The following is a 19,919-nucleotide window of genomic DNA, read 5'->3' as shown; positions in this document are numbered from 1 at the left end:
TGCTGTAAATAGCCTGTGATCAGATAAATCTACAGAAGATTGATTAAATTGGCGCAGCAGAGAAAACAGTCTTTTTTGTCCATATATAAAGACTATAGAAGCTTATAGTACATGTCCTTGATCAACTAATTTAATAGATTCAATCCTGAATGAAAAGTACGGAGCAGACAGTAACGTTGCTAGACCCAAATTAAGGGTCTGAAGCGCTGTTTGAAAAACGGACACAATGTTAAATGTTACCACTTCCAGTGATGTAGATATCCTTGGAGAAAGGTGGCTGTAGTTTGATTGAAAATCGTGTCCGTGCCCCGTGTTCTGTGACCGTGCGGCCGCCCGTTCCGGAGAGGGCGAAGCCGCGATGACGTCACTGAATGGACGTCAGAATCCGACGTACATTTCACCTGTGAGCTAGGCTTGTTCACGGAAGCCCTGTGTACCTGCAGGGTGTCCTGCGCATCCAGACTCCTTTTGTGTCGCCCACGACACATTGGGACCTAAACGTGGTTTTGTCCTTTCTGCAGTCCTCTTGGTTTGAACCCCTGGTGTCGGTTGAGGTCAAGTATCTTACATGGAAGACTGTTATGCTATTGGCCTTGGCTTCCGCTAGACATGTTTCAGAACTTAGTGCTTTGTCCTGAAAAAGTCCCTACCTGGTCTTTCATGAGGACAGAGCAGAACTCCGAACTCGTCAACAGTTCCTGCCTAAGGTGGTTTCTGCATTCCACCTGAATCAACCTATTGTGATTCCAGCGGCTTCGGCCTCTTGCTCAATTCCTGAGTCCTTGGATGTGGTACGAGCCCTGAAGATTTATGTGAAGAGGACAGCTGCTATCCGGAAATCGGATTCCCTCTTTGTGCTGTATGATGCACACAAGAGAGGGTGTCCTGCTTCAAAGCAGTCAGTTGCCCATTGGATTAGGCATACTATTCAGCAGGCCTACATTTCAGTGGTTTTGCCAACTCCTCGGTCAATCAAGGCCCAATCCACCAGATCGGTAGGTTCTTCCTGGGCTGCTGCCCGCGCTGTCTCGGCTCTGCAGCTGTGCCGGGCCACTACATGGTCAGGGACAAACACGTTTGTCAAATGCTACAAGTTTGATACCCTGGCTACAGAGGATGTCCTATTCGGGCATACGGTGCTGCAGGTGTCTCAGCATGTTCCCACCCGTTCTGGGAGCTTTGGGATGTCCCCATTGTACTAAGTGTCCCCAGTATCCCTTATGGAGGATAGAGAAAATAGGATTTAAAATCCTTTTCTCCTAGTTCATAAGGGATACTGTGAGCCTGCCTCTGTGCTTCGACTGTTCCTGCAAGTTTTTGTTCCTGTGTGAATATATTTCCATCAGCTGATGCTGTTTCTGGTTGCACTAGCAGTTGCTAGTCTGTCTGTTCTGCTGTGTGTTGGTTCTTTAATCTCACCACTAGTTGTATTGTCATGTTTCCTCCTCTCAAGTATGTCCATCTCCTTCGGGCACAGTTTTCCTAGACTGAGCTGTGAAGGAGGGCATAGAGGGGAGGAGCCAGCACACCCTGTTTGAAGAAATTTAAAGTGCATCAACTCCTTTGGACCCCATCTATACCCCATCTTACTAAGTGTGCCCAGTATCCCTTATGGAGTACGAGAAATGGATTTACCGGTAGGTAATTAAAATCCTATTTTCAGCATTCGCGCCCTCTGCACTTCAAGATTAGCAGTGACATCTTATTATAATATTTGTTCAGTTGTTTCTGAACAAATCAAGAATATTTCCACTCCGTTTATACATTGGGTTAAGCGCCCTCCAGACCTAATCATAAAAGGAAGAGAGCAGATTGATTAAATATGTCCAGGATGTCTTCTTGCAAGTGGATCTTCTTTAAGTGAAACAAAGTATCTTATTTGGTAATAATTGATGTGTATGTGTGCCAGCAAACTGAAGACCACCTGTACGTGTGGAGATATATATATATATATATATATATTGCAATAAAGTGGGAGCACTCACCAGTCTTCTTTATGCAGGCTTTTAATTAGAGCGTCACACCAGAGAAATATACATCAAGCGTTTCGGGCCTGATATGGACCCTTGTCAAGATCAACACACAATGGACAGAGCCGACATATATACCCCCACAAATACCTGCCCACCAATTAACAACAAACCACCCCCAACGTGGTACACATTGCATTATATGAATCAATATAAGAAACACGTGCCATATCTAATCTATAACCCAAACTCACCATTTAAGTGAGTACATGCTGTGTGCACTGTGGTGTATGTCAGACAAGCAGCGGCGTAGCACTTCCTGTCTGTGGAACGCACATCCGTTTTCTAACCAGGAAGTATGTGCGCTTCACCGCTGTCACTGATAACTTAACACTGTCAATATACAGTCCATATAGGAACAGCATGGATCAATAATAGTATTTCTAGTGTTCACAGCATATAATCTATTGCTGATCTTAGTTCTTATATATGACATATAGCCATATGTGGAGCGCCACACCGGTCAGTTGTCCGGAGTGATGGACAGCATTACAGGGGTTATCATTTAAGTTAAATGCCAATAATCAAATAATATTTGTAAATCCATTGCTAAAACCTACCATGACCCACAATACATATCAGCAAGTGACATACTATCACTTTATTGTTTAAAAAGATATATAGGCACATTTCAAACAATGTAAAAATGATCTGGTGTGTGTCCACAAACAGCACAAAATACAGTACTAATGGCATTTATTATAATCACAATCCCCCTTGGATAAAAATAAAATTTCTTTAGAAGCGTTATAATAAAAAATATATAATATAGATGGACAGTCATCATAAGTAGATTGTAATTAATCCAAGAAGATTCCATATTGAATTCCATCTTTAAGGCCACATGGTCGTATCGTATCCAAGTGATAAATCCATGCGGCTTCACATTTCAGTGGCATCCTAGCGCATTCCCCACCTCTCCTGGGTGGATCCACTCTATCTATGACCATGCATTTAAGCGATGCCAATGAGTGACGGGCTTCAACGAATTGCTTTGCAAAGGCTTGTCGGAGCTCTCACTCTCCAATGCCGATCTAATAGATAAACAGTGATTAGCCATCCTCTCACAAAATGGGCGAATGGTTTTACCCATATATATCAAGGAGCATGTGCAGATCAATATGTATATGACACAATCAGAGGCGCAAGTCACTGTGTCGTATGTATAATTTTTTGCCAATATGTGGATGATGAAAAAATTCGCCAGCCATCATGCTCCTACATGTGGTGCAATTTATGCATCGGTCACATCCCATTTTTATTAGGCATTAGCCACATCGTTGAAGGTTGTGAGGGCAATCTGTTTTGTTGCATAAAAATGTCTTTCAAATTTTATGGCCATCTAAAACTCAAAAGCGGTTTTTCAGGTAGCCTCTTAGCAGAGGTCGGGTCAGTCTTGAACACTCTCTTACAGCCTTTCATATAATTGGCCCAGCAGTGTCAAAAGTGGCGGTGACCACAAAAGGATTCTCCAGTTTTGTTTGTTAGGATTATTAGGATTCGGTCTAATTAAAAGCCTGCATAGAGAAGACTGGTGAGTGCTCCCACTTTATTGCTATTGGATTGGTGGCCACAAAGGTTCCCTTCATTGGATGGCACCCCAGCAAGTGTTTTAAGTAACGTGTGTGTGGACCCAGTGTTTCTCTTTCTCTCTCTCTCTCCCTCTCTCTCTCTCTCTCTCTCCCTCTCTCTCTCTCTCTCTCTCTAGAGAGAGGGGGTATACTGTAAATAAATATTTATTTATTTCTTTACATTATACTTTTTTTCTCCTTAATACTAGTCTGTCTGGTTGGGCATTTCAATAGAATATCAAAAATGTCCTGATGTGGTTTACTTTTCATTTAGACATTCTGAAAACCTTCACCCAGGATGGAGTATGTTTGACAGAGTCAGGTCTCTCACAGTTGCAAAGCTTAACAATCACAGTCCCACGGAAGAGGCGATCAAAACCAAAGCTGAAATTAAAGATCATCAATCAGAACAGCGTAGCTGTGCTCCAAACACCTCCAGACCCACAATCTGAACTTTCCAGAGACGGCGAGATGGATGATAGTAGAGGTGATGCCTTTTCTCTCACTTTGAAATTTGTCATCTGCACTATTTTATATCATATGTATAAATATTGTATAATTACTTTTTAAGATAACACACTAGGGAGGCCAATCCTGAACCATTTTTTCAATTCCAGTATCTGGATTGAAAAATGGCCAATTACGGGATACCTGGGATTGGCTTTTGCCTATGTGTCTGCCAGCCCCGCACACATAACTAACCATACAACGTGAGCGAGGGGGTGGGACACGCCCGTCTGTCTTGGCGGTCAGTGGCAGGTGATGGCGGACGACGCAGCGTGAACTGTCACGCTTCGCTGGGGAGCCGGGAGGAGGGAGCCGGCCAGCGTCTGAACACTCAACGCTGGTCCCTCAATCCCCGGGAGCTATATATACACTGCTCAAAAAAATAAAGGGAACACTAAAATAACACATCCTAGATCTGAATGAATGAAATATTCTTATTTAATACTTTGTTCTTTACATAGTTGAATGTGCTCACAACAAAATCACACACAAATTGTCGATGGAAATCAAATTTATTAACCCATGGAGGTCTGGATTTGGAGTCGCACTCAAAATTAAAGTGGAAAAACACACTACAGGCTGATCCAACCTTGATGTAATGTCCTTAAAACAAGTCAGAATGAGGCTCAGTAGTGTGTGTGGCCTCCACGTGCCTGTTTGACCTCCCTACAATGCCTGGGCATGCTCCTGATGAGGTGGCGGATGGTCTCCTGAGGGATCTCCTCCTAGACCTGGACTAAAGCATCCGCCAACTCCTGGACAGTCTGTGGTGCAACGTGGCATTGGTGGATGGAGCGAGACATGATGTCCCAGATGTGCTCAATTGGATTCAGGTCTGGGGAACGGGCGGGCTAGTCCATAGCATCAATGCCTTCGTCTTGCAGGAACTGCTGACACACTCCAGCCACATGAGGTCTAGCATTGTCTTGCATAAGGAGGAACCCAAGGCCAACCGCACCAGCATATGGTCTCACAAGGGGTCTGAGGATCTCATCTCGGTACCTAATGGCGGTCAGGCTACCTCTGGCGAGCACATGGAGGGCTGTGCGGCCCCCCAAAGAAATGCCACCCCACACCATTATTGACCCACTGCCAAACCGGTCATGCTGGAGGATGTTGCAGGCAGCAGAACATTCTCCTTGGCGTCTCCAGACTCTGTCACGTCTGTCACGTGCTCAGTGAGAACCAGCTTTCATCTGTGAAGAGCACAGGGCGCCAGTGGTGAATTTGCCAATATTGGTATTCTCTGGCAAATGCCAAACGTCCTGCATGGTGTTGGCCTGTAAGCACAACCCCCACCTGTGGACGTCGGGCCCTCATACCACCCTCATGGAGTCTGTTTCTGATCGTTTGAGTAGACACATGCACATTTGTGGCTTGCTGGAGGTCATTTTGCAGGGCTCTGGCAGTGCTCCTCCTGTTCCTCCTTGCACAAAGGCGGAGGTAGCGGTCCTGCTGCTGGGTTGTTGCCCTCCTACGGCCTCCTCCACGTCTCCTGATGTACTGGCCTGTCTCCTGGTAGTGCCTCCATGCTCTGGACACTACGCTGACAGACACAGCAAACCTTCTTGCCACAGCTCGCATTGATGTGCCATCCTGGATGAGCTGCACTACCTGAGCCACTTGTGTGGGTTGTAGACTCCGTCTCATGCTACCACTAGAGTAAAAGCACCGCCAGCTTTCAAAAGTGACCAAAACATCAGCCAGAAAGCATAGGAGCTGAGAAGTGGTCTGTGGTCACCACCTGCCGAACAACTATTGGGGGTGTATTTCTAATTGCCTATAATTTCCACCTGTTGTCTATTCCATTTGCACAACAGCATGTGAAATTGATTGTCAATCAGTGTTGCTTCCTAAGTGGACAGTTTGATTTCACAGAAGTGTGATTGACTTGGAGTTACATTTTGTTGTTTAAGTGTTCCCTTTATTTTTTTGAGCAGTGTATATAAAAATGTGGTTGATCATTAGATATGAAGACAGATGTGATCATATATTTTTTTAGAAGTAATCCCAGTTTTGTATTGCTGACACACAGGCTAGACAAGCCTGGTGGAGCTCCCTTGTAACTAGTTTGTGGTTGGTTGCACATTAAAGCCAGATACTGAGCTTGAAGCTGTGTTGTGACTATTTTGAAGCCGACCATTTGACTATTTAGAGAAGTGGTTCTCAAACTTGGTCCTCAAGATCCCCAAACAGTTCCCATTTGCCAGGTCATCTACTGTAGCATGTGCACAGGTGTATTCATTACTCTCAGACACATTTTAAGATATCCACAGATAGAATTAATTATTTTACATAATGGTTCTGTGAGACCTGGAAGACATGAACTGTTTTGGGTCCTGAGGTCCAAGTTTGAGAACCTCTGATTTAGAATGTTCTCTGCATTGAAGCGTTTCAGTAGAGACTCCATTACGTGATCAAGCTGTCTGCACATAATGGAGGCAGCCATTGTGAGAGCTGAACCATTTGCTTAAGGGTTGTCACTAGTGTATTCGGCAGACAAATAGCTGATCTTTGTTGATTCCACATTACTGAAATACAACAATTGTGTGTGTTGTAGAAGGCGATTTAATGGACTGTGACGTAAAGTCCGATTCCAGTCCGGATCGAGAACCTATTTATGATGACTCTAAGGGTGCAGAAGTAGTGGATGGAATGAAGAAAAGGAAGAGAAAGCCATATAGACCAGGTATGAACTTACTGATCTGGAACAGATAGATGTTTCCTGTCTTGAGTTACTGTTGCACTGTTTTATTGAAATACAAATGCCAAGGATTTACATTACAAAGAAAATGCAGTTTATTGATTTCAATGTTAGGCACATAATTATAACAGCAGTCATCTCTCTTTTTCCAGGTATTGGGGGATTTATGGTGCGCCAAAGAAGCCGAACAGGTCAGGGGAAATCAAAGAGGTCTCTGTCCAGAAAAGATTCTTCTGGTTCAGTTTCTGAACTTCTTTTGAGTAAAGATGAAGGTGTGTGAAGGTTTATCAAATTGCTTAAAATGAGGAATTTGTGGGGTTCCCTATGTATTAAATTCCAGAGCCCCTTGAAGCCAGGGTATGCAAGACCTCATTGAATAGTTCCGAGGTGATGAATAGCCTGGTGGGTAAACCCCTTGGCTAATTGGATATGTCACTATATATGTTCAGTAAAACATAACCAATTCTGTGTAAAGCACACATTTACCAGTATGATGAGGTATCTCTATTGTTGTAAATTTAAATACCTTTCTGAAGTTCCATATAACAGTGCTCTAAACAAAGTTACATAGTATGTGCTTGTATTTACTTGTTGTGGTCGGAGACCCGACCAAAGTGCCGACAACGGCCGACCCGGCACTGAAGGGGTAACCCTAGTGCTGTTCCTCTATTTGTAAAAGGGACCAATATGCACCATTTAGAAAATGTATTACCAGCACCTGGTGTAAATGTGAAATTTATTTATTTTCCTCTTTTTTGATGTAGAGATGGGTCCACGGCTATCTTGGCTAGTTTGCTGCGCCTAGGCACAACATGGTTTATTAACATAAACCCTTCATCTATTGTTCTCAGCTGCAATACAATAAGAGAGAACAATACAGCAGTCTCAGTTAATCATATTAAATGTCAAGATAAACATGGACCCATCTGTACCATGGCCCGGACTCTCTCTCGCGGCCGCTTCGAGTGTTAACCCCCTGGTGTGCTGCAGGGTTGTGTGCTTACTGCTGAGGTCTAACATTACAAGGAGCCACCCCAATGCAGTGATGTAGGGTTTAAAGAGTTGCAGCAGCCAGGACTATTGTCCCAGGCTGTAGGACTATAAGTGAGAACAGAGCTGCTCGCTCGGGGACTGGGACAGCTGGCTCTCAGTGCAGTGAGTGGAGCGGTAAACTTCTATTGCACTGCTCCAGTGGGAGAGCCCCAGCATTAACCGGGTTGCAGGAGGGGGTACCTGTCGCTGAAAACAATGTGTGTTTAACAGTCCGTATTACGGATAATTGGTATCACAGCAAGCAATACAAGCAAACCATGATTCCCAACTCCTGTCCTTAAAAATCTCCATCAGGTCATGTTTTATGGTTTTCTTTAGTCATGCACAGGTGAGTTAATCTTATGTGCTGGCTAAGTAATTATCCCACTTACTTGCACAGTCAGAAGTCTTCAAAACATGCACTGTCAGGATTTATTGAGGACAGGACAGTTGTGAACCACTGGTCTAGAATAAGTTGCCTGAAAATTTTTTTTATCTTATAGATGTTTTCTGATACATTATTGCTGCAGTCGCACCAAACGCTCCCTTTTGGTACACCATTTTTTAACCTTAAAATGTGTCTATAGCCTTTTAAAACATGCTGCCAGGAATTTGCCCAATCTAAAAGCTGAGTAATTCCCAGGTCTCAGCCCCAACTGTGGGAAAGAGCAGGGTCAGTCACACATGCAGTATTACCAGATTAATGCGCATTCACATGCAAAAACACTGCATTTAGCTTCACGTGTGAAAGGGGCATTAGTTTCAATGCAATGAGTTTGCACCAGGAGACTGCTGTGTAATATGATATGCACCACTTGTATGAGTATATATATCTAGTATATCTCTCTCACTTGCATTACATGGCTTATTGGGCTAGTTATATGAGGACACATCTGTATCTTCTGTTTTTATTCTATATTGCTTTAAATTGAGTGCGCTTTGACCATGTGTTTGTTCTGTTGCCTGATTTGCTGTCTATATATACCAAAGTTTGGAATGAACTGCAGCCAGAAACTCCCATAGAATGCATCACTGGCTCTGATAACCCAGAAAAAATAAAGAAGCGTTATCGGAAAAAGAAAAACAAGTTGGAAGAAACCTTTCCTACATATTTGCAGGTAATTACCAAATATGTTTTCTTGCACTTTTCTGCAGGGGAATAGAAATATTGGAACAATGTATATTAGAATTGCAATAAGTTGTGTGACTGTGTGTATATGTTATTGACAGACAAGTTTGTGTATTACTAAAAGCAAGATTCAAGTTTGTGTTAGAGCTGTACTTATCCTATTTTATATATTAAAATCTCATATTTCCAGAGTTCTCCTCTCATTCTTTTGGAATGCTTATAAAGTGCAATGTATCAGACACAGGGCTAGATGCATCATCGCTTCGAAAGTGATAAAATGGAGAGTGAAAAAGTACCAGCCAATCAGGTCCTACCTGCCATGTTACAGGCTGTGTTTGAAAAATGACAGTTAGGAGCTGATTGGCTGCCACTTTTTCACTCTCCATTTTATCACTTTCCAAGCGATGATGCATCTAGCCCTTTGTTTGCAATCCATTCTATATACAGCAATATACCCTTAGCACAGATCTGTTTGGCGTTTGCTGCTTTGTCTGGATAGCTGACAGGTTTAGGATGTTCCTGAGCACACTGCAGTCAGCCATTAAAAAACAAAAAACTGCTATTTGTACCATTTTAAGATATGCAAGCCGGGAATTTGCTGGGTCTGAAAGCTGGCAAATTCCTGGGTCTAAGCCCTGACCCTGGTAAAGAGCAGGGTTGTGGACCGAATGCTTTAACACACACACATATCCTGGTTTGATACCCGTCTATGTGCAAAAACACGGGCACTACAAGGATCAGCACTTCCTGCCAGCTGCTGGTCCCATATATTACTCTGACAGTGATACACAAAATAAATAAAATTTAATCCCCTCACCTTTTTGAATGGGTTTCTTTTGCAGCGTCACTTTCGAGCAAATGCTGCTATGCTATTACTATACCTAAAACTTAATGTGAGCAATTTCTATTTGTGTGTCACTGTGGATTCACGGTCTACACCAGTGTTCTTACATATCTTTTCTCTTGTGTCCAAGAGGATGCTGGGGTCCACGTTAGTACCATGGGGTATAGACTGGTCCTCTAGGAGCCACTGGCACTTTAAGAGTGAGAGTGTGGGCTGGCTCCTCCCTCTATGCCCCTCCTACCAGACTCCGTTTAGAAAATGTGCCCGGAGGAGCTGGTCACAGCTAGGGGAGCTCCATAGGAGTTCTTTTAGTTTTATTCTTTTATTTAGAGTTTAGGCACAGGGAGGCTGCTGGCAACAGCCTCCCTGCTTTGAGGGACTAAGGGGGGGAGTAGTGTCCGCCCTGCGGGGTCTGAGCCACTATCTCCGCTGACAGGACACTGAGCTCCTGAGGGGATCGAACGTTTGCCGCCACAGGGGATCCTCACCCCAGCAGCATGCCGCCACCCCCTTACAGAGCCAGAAGACTTCAGTGGCGAGTTAGTCACTGGCCCCCCTGGCAAGCGAGGAGCCAGTGTGAAGATGGCAGCAACAGGGTAGGGAGCACAGTACTAACAGCGCTCCGGGGCTCAGCAGTACATGGTGCGGCGCCCTGAGCCAGCGCCTACACTGTCCAGCAAGCCTGTCATGGTCCCAGGATCGTTGCCAGCACATTTCCTCAGGCCAGTATAAACACCAGAAGAGCGGGAAGCAGCGCCATGAAAGGGGGCAGAGCTGCTCAGAGCAGACCCAGCAGCGTTAAGCGCCATTTTCCTGCCTGCAGAAGCACTGACAGGGAGAGCTGTCCCTCCAAATTAACTCCAGCTATCTTGTACGGTACCGGGGGTTGTAGAAGGGAAGGGGGGGGGGGGGAGAGGCTGTATATCTGTACTGTGCAACCTATTAAGGTGCACAGTAAGCGCTGGGTAGGGGTTTCCCTATATCTTGAAGCGCTGTGTGTGGGGGTTGGCTCCAATCTCTGTGTCTCTCTTGGCATTTTTAGGGGGGAGACTCTGTCTGCCCCTTCCCTGTGTGTGTGTGGAGTGTTTGTTGTCTCCATAAAACTATGTCCAGGGACTCTGTCATATGCTGCAGAGGATAATTCCTCTCATGATGAATCCCATTCCATGTAATCAGGATTGCACTGTGTTAGCGCAGGTCCCTGCAAGGTGGTTAGCCTCTCTTAAAAGTATGATTCCTCAGATTTCTACTAGGGTTGCACAAAATGAGACTGCAACTCAGGTTTTACAGAACTCTAGGGCAGTTTGGTCCGGTTCTGTTCCCTCAGGGCCCCCTAACATACGCTCTCAAAAACATGCTTTTGCCCAGATTACGCAAGATGACACGGATACCGATTCTGACACTGCAGACGGTGATGGGGTTGTGCTGCGGGGAGCGGCAACTCTTGCAAAAGGGGAGCAGTTGATGATTGAGGCCATTAGAGATGTGTTGAATATTACTGAAACAACACATGAGGAGGCTTACTTCACTGACCACCTTTTTCTTTGAATGCATTCGACTGAAAGGTCTCTGCAGGGTTGCACCTCTCATTACCGGTGTGCAACCCAGGACCCCTCCCCTGTTCACTGACAATAAGAAAGCCTTGCTAACCTTCCCTGTGTCTAAGGAATTAAACGCTATATTTGAGAAATCCTGGGAAACCCCGGAGAAAAAATTTCAGATCCCTAGAAAGGTTCTGGTTGCTTTTCCTTTTCCTGAGGAGGATAGGAAAAAATGGCAAAACCCACCCATAGTGGACGCATCGGTTTCCAGACTCTCAAAAAAGGTGGTTTTACCTGTTCCAGGATCTACCGCGTTAAAGGAACCGGCTGATAGCAAAATTGACACCGCTCAAATCCATATACACGGCTTCAGGGGCGATATTACGTCCTACTATTGCCTGTGCATGGATTTCTAAAAGCTATAGTAAAGTGGTCAGGCACGTTACTTGAAGATTCGGATACAATGGATAAAAGTGACGTTGGATTGTTTTTATGTAACATACAGGATTCTGCAGGTTATTTGGTGGAATCCATGAAAGACCTGGGTTCGATGGCTGCAGGGATATATTCCATGTCTGTCTCAGCTCTTAGAGAACATTGGCTGCGCCAGTGGTCTGCCGACGTGCAATCCAGGAGAGGTGTGGAGACCCTACCCTACACAGGTCAGGCTCTCTATGGGGAAGCGTGGACTTCAATGGCAACCACGTGTAAGTCACCTTTTCTTCCCTCAGCTGCGCCTGCTACGAAGAAACCTTTTACTTCAGCTGCATCCCAGTCCTTTTGGGCTGCCAAAATAAGAAAGGCCAAGTCGTCTAACACCTTCTTTAGAGGAGGTCGGGCAAAATCCAAGAAACCTGCTGCTGCGGGTTCCCAGGAACAGACGCCTGCTTCAGGTACATCAAAGTCCTCAGCATAACTGTGGACCACGCAGCCTGGAGGTAGAGCCGGTGTGGGCGAGGCTCAGACGTTTCAGCCACGTATGGGTGTCGTCCGGCCTGGACCCCTGGGTGCAGGATATTGTGTCCCAGGGGTACAGGCTGGAGTTTCAAGATCTCCCACCTCACCGATTCTTCAAATCAGGCTTTCCAGTTTTGCTGGCAGACAGGGCTATCCTACAGGAAGCCATCCATGTAGAGTCACAGGTCATTGTAATAGTTCCACCTTATCTGCAAAACAAAGGTTACTATTCGAACCTTTTCGTGGTACCGAAACCGGATGGTTTGGTCAGGCCCATTTTGAACTTGAAATCGCTAAACCCCTTTCTAAGGGAGTTCAAATTCAAAATGGAGTCTCTGAGGGCGGTGATCTCAGGTCTGGAGGAGGGGAAATTCCTGGTATCCCTGGATATGAAGGATGCGTACCTCCGCATTCCGATTTGGCAGCCGCATCAGGCATTTCTCTGATTCGCACTGTTAGATCGTCATTTTCAGTTCCAGGCTCTGCCATTTGGCCTCTCCACGGCATCGAGGGTGCTCACCAAGGTGATGGCGGAGATAATGGTTCTCCGCAGACACGGGGTGAGTATAATCCCGTATCTGGACGATCTGCTAATAAAGGCATCGTCCAAGGAGAAGCTGTTACAGTCCATTGTTCTCACGACTCATCTGCTCAGGGAACACAGTTGGATCCTGAATCTTCCGAAATCACATTTGGAGCTGACCAGAAGGTTGTCTTTTCTGGGAGTGATCCTCGACACAGAAGTGCAGAGGGTGTTTCTGCCGGAGGAGAAAGCGTTGGTGATACAAACAATGGTCTGGGATGTCCTGAAGCCAGCCCGGGTTTCGGTTCATCAGTGCATTCGCCTTCTGGGGAAGATGGTGGCCTCTTACGAGGCTCTGTAGTACGGGAGGTTTCATGCTCGGCCCTTCCAACTGGATCTCCTAGACAAGTGGTCGGGATCTCATCTACACATGAACCAGAGAATACGTCTGTCGCCAAAGGCCAGGATTTCACTCCTCTGGTGGCTACAATTACCTCACCTTCTGGAGGGCCGCAGGTTCGGGATTCAGGACTGGATCTTTCTAACCACGGATGCAAGTCCTCCGGGGCTGGGGCGCAGTCAATCAAGGGGAAATCTTCCAAGGAAGGTGGTCAAGTTTGGAAGCCGGCCTACCAATAAACATTCTGGAACTAAGAGCAGTCTACAATGGTCTTCTCCAAGCGGCCCATCTTCTGCGAGATCGAGCCATTCAAGTGCAGTCGGACAATGTAACGACAGTGGCTTACATAAACCGACAGGGCGGAACAAAGAGCAGAGCTGCAATGTCAGAGGTAAAAAAAATCATACTCTGGGCGGAAAAGCACGCGGTGGCGCCGTCGGCAATCTTCATTCCGGGAGTGGACAACTGGGAAGCGGACTTCCTCAGCAGACACGATCTCCATCCGGAGGTTCTCAAAGATTTGTCAAGAGGCTGACTCACATCAAAGTTCTAGTGATGTCATAACCTTATAACATCACTAGAACTTTGATGTGAGTCAGCCTCTTGACAAACCTTTGAGAAGCGCCCGTGAATTGGTGTGGTAACCCTTTCCTTTTTTCTGTATTCTGAAGTGTTGGTGACACTTTTTACCACTATATCCAGGCTGCTCGTTTGGCGCATGAGTTCGTGGTCACTATTGTTTTTCATATCCATCCGGAGGTTTTCAGGGAGGTAACAGATCTTTGGGGTGTACCTCAAATAGACATGATGACCTCTCGTCTCAACAAGAAGCTTCGGCAGTATTGTTCCAGGTCGAGGGACCCGCAAGGCATGGCGGTGGACGCCCTAGTGACTCCGTGGGTGTTCCAGTTGGTGTACGTGTTTCCTCCACTTCCACTCATTCCAAGAGTTCTCAAATTCATAAGGAGAACAAGAGTTCAGGCTATTCTCATTGCTCCGGACTGGCCAAGAAGGGCTTGGTACGCGGATCTTCTGAATCTACTGCTAGAAGAGCCGAGGCCTTTTCCTCTTTGGGAGGACCTGCTGCAGCAGGGGCCGTTCGCCTATCAAGACTTACTGCGGCTACGTTTTGACGGCATGGAGGTTGAACGCCAGATATTAGCTCGGAAGGGCATTCCGAACAAGGTTATTCCTACCCTTATACAGGCTAGGAAAGGAGTAACGTCTAAACATTGCCATCTCATTTGGAAAAAATATGTATATTGGTGTGAGTCCAAGAAGTTTCCAACGGCGGAGTTTCAACTGGGACGGTTTCTCCTCTTCCTGCAAGCAGGTGTGGATATGGACCTGAGTTTTGCATCCGTAGAGGTCCAGATTTCCAGAAACAGTTGGCTTCCCTCCCGGAGGTTCAGACTTTTCTGAAAGGGGTTCTGCACATCCAGCCTCCCTTTGTGCCGCCTACGGCGCCCTGGGTTCTTAACGTGGTGTTACAGTTCCTCCATTCAGATTAGTTCTAACCTCTTCCGGAGGTTGAGGTCAATTTTCTCACGTGGAAGGCAGTCACTTTGTTGGCCTTAGCTTCTGCTAGACGTGTGTCGGAGTTGGGGGCTTTGTCTTGTAAGATCCCCTAATTGATCTTCCATGAAGATAGAGCTGAGCTCTGGAAACGTCAGCAGTTCCTTCCAAAGGTTGTGTTGGCATTTCATATCAACCAACCTATTGTGGGGCCAGTTGCTACTGACTCCTCAATTTCATCAAAGTCCTTGGATGTGAAGGGCTCTGAAGATCTATGTGAAAAGGACTGCTCGTCACATAAAATCGGACTCTCTGTTTGTCCTGTATGATCCCAAGAAACTTGGGTGTCCTGCTTCTAAGCAAATGATCTCTCGCTGGATCAGGTTCACTATCCAGCATGTGTATTCTACAGCAGGATTGCCGTGTCCTACGTCTGTTAATGCCCCCACTCCTCGTAAGGTGGGTTCTTCCAGGGCGGCTGCTCAGGGTGTCTCAGCTTTACAGCTTTGCCGAGTGGCTACTTGGTCTGGGTCGAACACGTTTGCAAAGTTCTACAAATTCGATACCTTGGCCACTGAGGACCTGAAGTTTGGTCAATCAGTTCTGCAGGAGTCTCCGCGCTCTCCCTCCCGTTCTGGGAGCTTTGGTACATCCCCATGGTACTAATGTGGACCTGAGCATCCTCTAGGACAAAAGAGAAAATAGTATTTTAATTACCTACCTGTAAATCCTTTTCTCGTAGTCCATAGAGGATGCTGGGCGCCCGCCCAAACGCTTTGTGATCCTGCAGTGGTTACTTTGTTCAGTACTGCTTAGTTCTTGGTTTAGTACTGTTTTGTTACTTGGTTAAGTAATATTGTTCAGCCGTTTGCTGATGTTTTAAGCTAGTTAGCTTGTTTTGCCTTTTATGTGTGAGCTGGTGTGAATCTCGCCACTATCTGTAAAATCCTTCTCTCGAAGTTGTCCGTCTCCGCGGGCACAGTTTCTAGACTGAGTCTGGTAGGAGGAGCATAGAGGGAGGAGCCAGCCCACACTCAAACTCTTAAAGTGTCAGTGGCTCCTAGTGGACCCGTCTATTCCCCAAGGTACTAATGTGGACCCCAGCATCCTCTACGGACTACGAGAAAGGGATTTACCGGTAGGTAATTAAAATCCTATTTTCTGTTGTTACACTCAGGATAGTGAATACAGTAAACAGCAGTAAATTCACTTCTTTATAATAACTAGTAATTCTTTTTTTGTATTTGTTGACTTTGCTCGGATGCTTATTTGTATTTAGTGAACTAATATAAAGGGTCAACCTCAGTTGTCACCTGGATGGCAACAGGATGTTACTTTGCAGCCCATCTGTCCTCTTGCATCTAAAATAGGACACATTCTTCTGTCCCTGCCACAACTGAAACTAAAGTGGCTCTTTTAGCTATTTTGGTTACCGTTATGGGACTCCTGCTGCTCTGATGCTCATGTCCCAGTTTCTTCAGTGACACAGACCTAAATTGTGGACCCATTTCCCCAAGATACCCAGGAAGCTGGAAATCTTTTCAGGTGCTTGGCAGGGCACATACACTGACCATATCGGCAGGAGTGCCATGATGGTCCTAGGAATTGTAGTGGTGGCTGTCCACAATAGGACATAGAATCCATGGCATGGCTGTTAAGCTATTCTCCAGGTGGGGCAGCAGCCTGTGTTGATCTATTGCCTCCAGCTAGTCAACAGTGCATTGTAGTCAAGGGACACAGTAGCTGCTCTCATTGCACACTCTTCACCACGACCCCTTCCATTTTTTCCCTTTGCTTTTAAAGTTAATATCCTCTTAGCCCCAGGAAGAAAGGGAAGTAGGTATTTAAAACTTATTTACCTGTACGTTGCTGCAAGGTTGCTGGGTAATTTTTCCTGAGCGGATATTTCTGAATCTCAGGAGCTCATGCCTTTAGAGGTGTGCTAAACCATCCTATCTTGATGGAATTATAATTGTCTTTATAAGTTGTCAGAACAACCTGCATGCAGGAAACCCAGGTACCCATTTTTTTCAGCACTGATGGTGTAGTGAACTTACAGGCAATGTCTGAGCTGACTCAATCCCTTAGTGTATTATTTTTTGTTTTTGTCCTGTTTTCCAATCCTTGCTGTGATCTCCACTGATGCAGCACACACACATTCTTCTTGGAACCCTCATGTCCAATATCCCTGAATCACACAATTGGTGATCTGTATAGAATAACTGGGCCCATTCTGTTTAATAAATAGCAATTTTTTTTAGTTTTTGGGCTCTCAATACAATTTAATGGTACTAGTATCTATCCTTATTGTGTTATACCTATATCCAATATTTTTCCTATTCTCAGTGACAGTCAATTCTTTTCTACCATTAAGGTGTATCATCAGCTGAGATTCCCAGAGTCCAAGCGGTATATGGTATATTTTGTCATAATTCGAATTGAAAATACCTGTACAAATACTCTAATGTATCATTGCACGGTGTAGGGCAATGCTCAGTGACGGAGATAATAAATATATTTTTATGTCAAACACATCATGTGCCACAATTTGCTTTTCTTCATTGCACTCAATGGTATTCTCTGCAAAGCAATTACATCCTTCATTCTCCCTGCAACCCATCACACTGTATACATTGCCACCTCAATTAACCACTCCCCTCTTATTAACACTCATGAGCTTTTTACTTATCTCTATACTTTGACAATAACATCCGCAACCTGTCACCATAAAGAACATGCACAGTCCTCTTATAACTATATTCATCTCTCTTTTGCTTTTACATCTGAATATATGCAGATAGGCTAAACCTATTAATACATACAAAGCACACTCAGATAGAGGAAATGGAAAATAAGAACAAGAAGTTAATATTAAGCATTAGTCCTACTTATTACATATTATTAAATCTTAATAGTAATACAGTACATGGTAAATGCAAAAGCACTTTTCAGAGAAATTAGCACCGGGCATGCCACTGGCATTGAACATCTTGAATAAAAACACATTTTTTTTTTGTATAATAGGCTTTCTTTTTAAGAAGTCACAGCGCCGTGCCAGTAGTCAAAGCAGTTTAAAAAACAAAACCTAAAAACATTTGGTTTAAACCATGATTTAAACCAGTCAAACCTGATATCTAACAACTTCAACCTGCTGGCTATAACAGAAGCATGGATCACACGATCAGACATGGCATCCCTTGCAGCACTATCAAATGGTGGTCTCCAATTCACACACACCTCCAGCCCTGTTAACTGTAAGGGAGGTGGGGTTGCATTATTACTAATCCAATTTTTCATATACACAGTTCTACAACAGGTTCCATCTCTCACATAATTTGAAGTACATTTTATCAGGATTTACACTCCTTTCTCTCTGCGTGTTGCAGCTATCTATCACCCTTTACACTCTATCCTCTGTCATCTCCACCATCATAACGAGTGATTTCAGTGTTGCTATTGATAGTTCGAAATCTGCTACTCATTCCTCCAAACTACTCTCTCTAACCTTACCTCCTCTCTCAGCCTCTACTCATCAAGAGGGCCACTGCCTTGACCTTGTATTCACCAGACTATGCTCAGTTTCTGAATTCACGAACACTCCTTTCCCTCTCTCGGATCACAATCTGATCATCTGCACGCTCTCCTCCATTACTTCAAACTCAGTGTCACTGAAGTCCTCCAATACTCCACAAACCCACAGAAGTATTAACACCGCTAATCTTCAAGATATTTCCTTCTCTCTGCAACAACTTCTCTCGTTTGTTTCTGCATTCATTTCTCCGGAGACTGCTGTATCACACCTGAATCAGACTCTAGAAATAGCCCTTGATGAAGGGTCTCCAACTACCCATCACACACCACGTAAGCCTAGATGTCATCTGTGCCACTCTAAATTAACAAGACCCGTACAAAAACTCTCACGTAAAGTTAAACGGCAGTGGCGTAAATCTCGTACACCAAGCAACCTCCCCACATATGACTATACCACTCCTATTGTTATGCCCTGGACACTGCCAAACTTATTTCCAAACTCTCATCTCTGCTCAAGCCTCTAACTTCAAGTTACTTTTTTAATACATTAAAATCACTTTTCAACCCTCTCTCGCCGAACCCACCAGTCACTACCAATGTGCAAGATCTTGCGTCCTACTTCAAGGACAAGATTAATAAGATCCAAGATGAGGTGATATGCTTTTCCTTAGACCAGCTCAATTCCCTACCTGAACCTGCTGGCACCTTCTCTTCATTACACTCAAAAAGAGGCGGCTGAGAGGGAACATTATTAAAATTTACAAATATATTAAGGATCTATCAGGAGATTTGTTTATTGAAAAATCTCTACACGTGGACACCGTCTGAGGTTAGAGGAGAAAAAATGTCATACCCAACAAAGGAAAGGGTTCTTCACAGTAAGGTCAGTAAGGATTTGGAATTCTCTGGCAGAGAAGGTAGTAATGGTGGACTCAGTCAATATGTTTAAAAATGGATTCAATTAATTCCTAACTGAAAGAAATCTACAAGAATATAGCATTTAAAGTGAGTTCATTTTAGAGAGTGCATGATTTATACTGTTTGTTAGACTTATTAACTCAACTTCATCTAGTTCAGTATAGTGAAAATAGTATGAAATACAGATTAGTGTAAGAATATTAAAAAAAGGTTGAACTATATGGGTCCCCCCCCCCCTTTTTTTTTTTTTACCTCAATAACTGTAACTGATCCCACAAATTAAGATAACATATGAACACACTTCTCATCCCTCTACTCTACCTCTCCTCTTAATCCTGTACCCTCACAAATAGGTTAAGCTATGTCTCCATTGTTCATTCCAACCTTAGGTAGAATCTATAATCTCTCTTTCTACTGGTTTCTTTCCTTCAATGTACACTGATCACTCTCATTCTGAAAAAACAAATATCTGACCCACACTACCTCTCAAACTACGGTCCAATCTCCACCCCCATGCCCCTCCAAACTACTGAGAGATTTGCCTACACTCGCCTCACACACTTTCTTAACTCCTACTATGTATTGGACCCACTTCAGTCAGGCTTTCATTCCCAACATTCCACAGAGACCGCATTAACTAAAGTGATTTATCTGGTCACTACTAAGTCCAAATGCCATTACTCCCTTCTTCCAGATCTCTCTGCTGCTTTTGACACT

The 19,919-nt window shown here is 44.6% G+C and overlaps 1 protein-coding gene across 9 annotated transcripts in view; it reads left to right on the top strand.

Annotated features, from left to right (window-relative positions):
• KMT2C (lysine methyltransferase 2C) overlaps positions 1 to 19,919 on the top strand; it is a 573,154-nt gene that overhangs the window by 350,352 nt on the left and 202,883 nt on the right. For 8 of the 9 annotated variants that reach the window (XM_063921867.1, XM_063921863.1, XM_063921862.1 and 5 more), the window contains 4 exons: positions 3,876 to 4,088; positions 6,669 to 6,797; positions 6,965 to 7,084; positions 8,835 to 8,962. In XM_063921867.1, the coding sequence (XP_063777937.1) occupies positions 3,876 to 4,088; positions 6,669 to 6,797; positions 6,965 to 7,084; positions 8,835 to 8,962 (590 nt within the window). The remainder of the gene's footprint in view (positions 1 to 3,875; positions 4,089 to 6,668; positions 6,798 to 6,964; positions 7,085 to 8,834; positions 8,963 to 19,919) is intronic. The other variant, XM_063921864.1, reaches the window with a different exon arrangement.

This window comes from Pseudophryne corroboree, chromosome 5 (genome assembly GCF_028390025.1).
Source record: "Pseudophryne corroboree isolate aPseCor3 chromosome 5, aPseCor3.hap2, whole genome shotgun sequence".
NCBI lineage: Eukaryota > Metazoa > Chordata > Amphibia > Anura > Myobatrachidae > Pseudophryne > Pseudophryne corroboree.
Note: the sequence above shows the minus strand (reverse complement) of the source record. Positions and strands in the feature narration are given on the sequence as shown.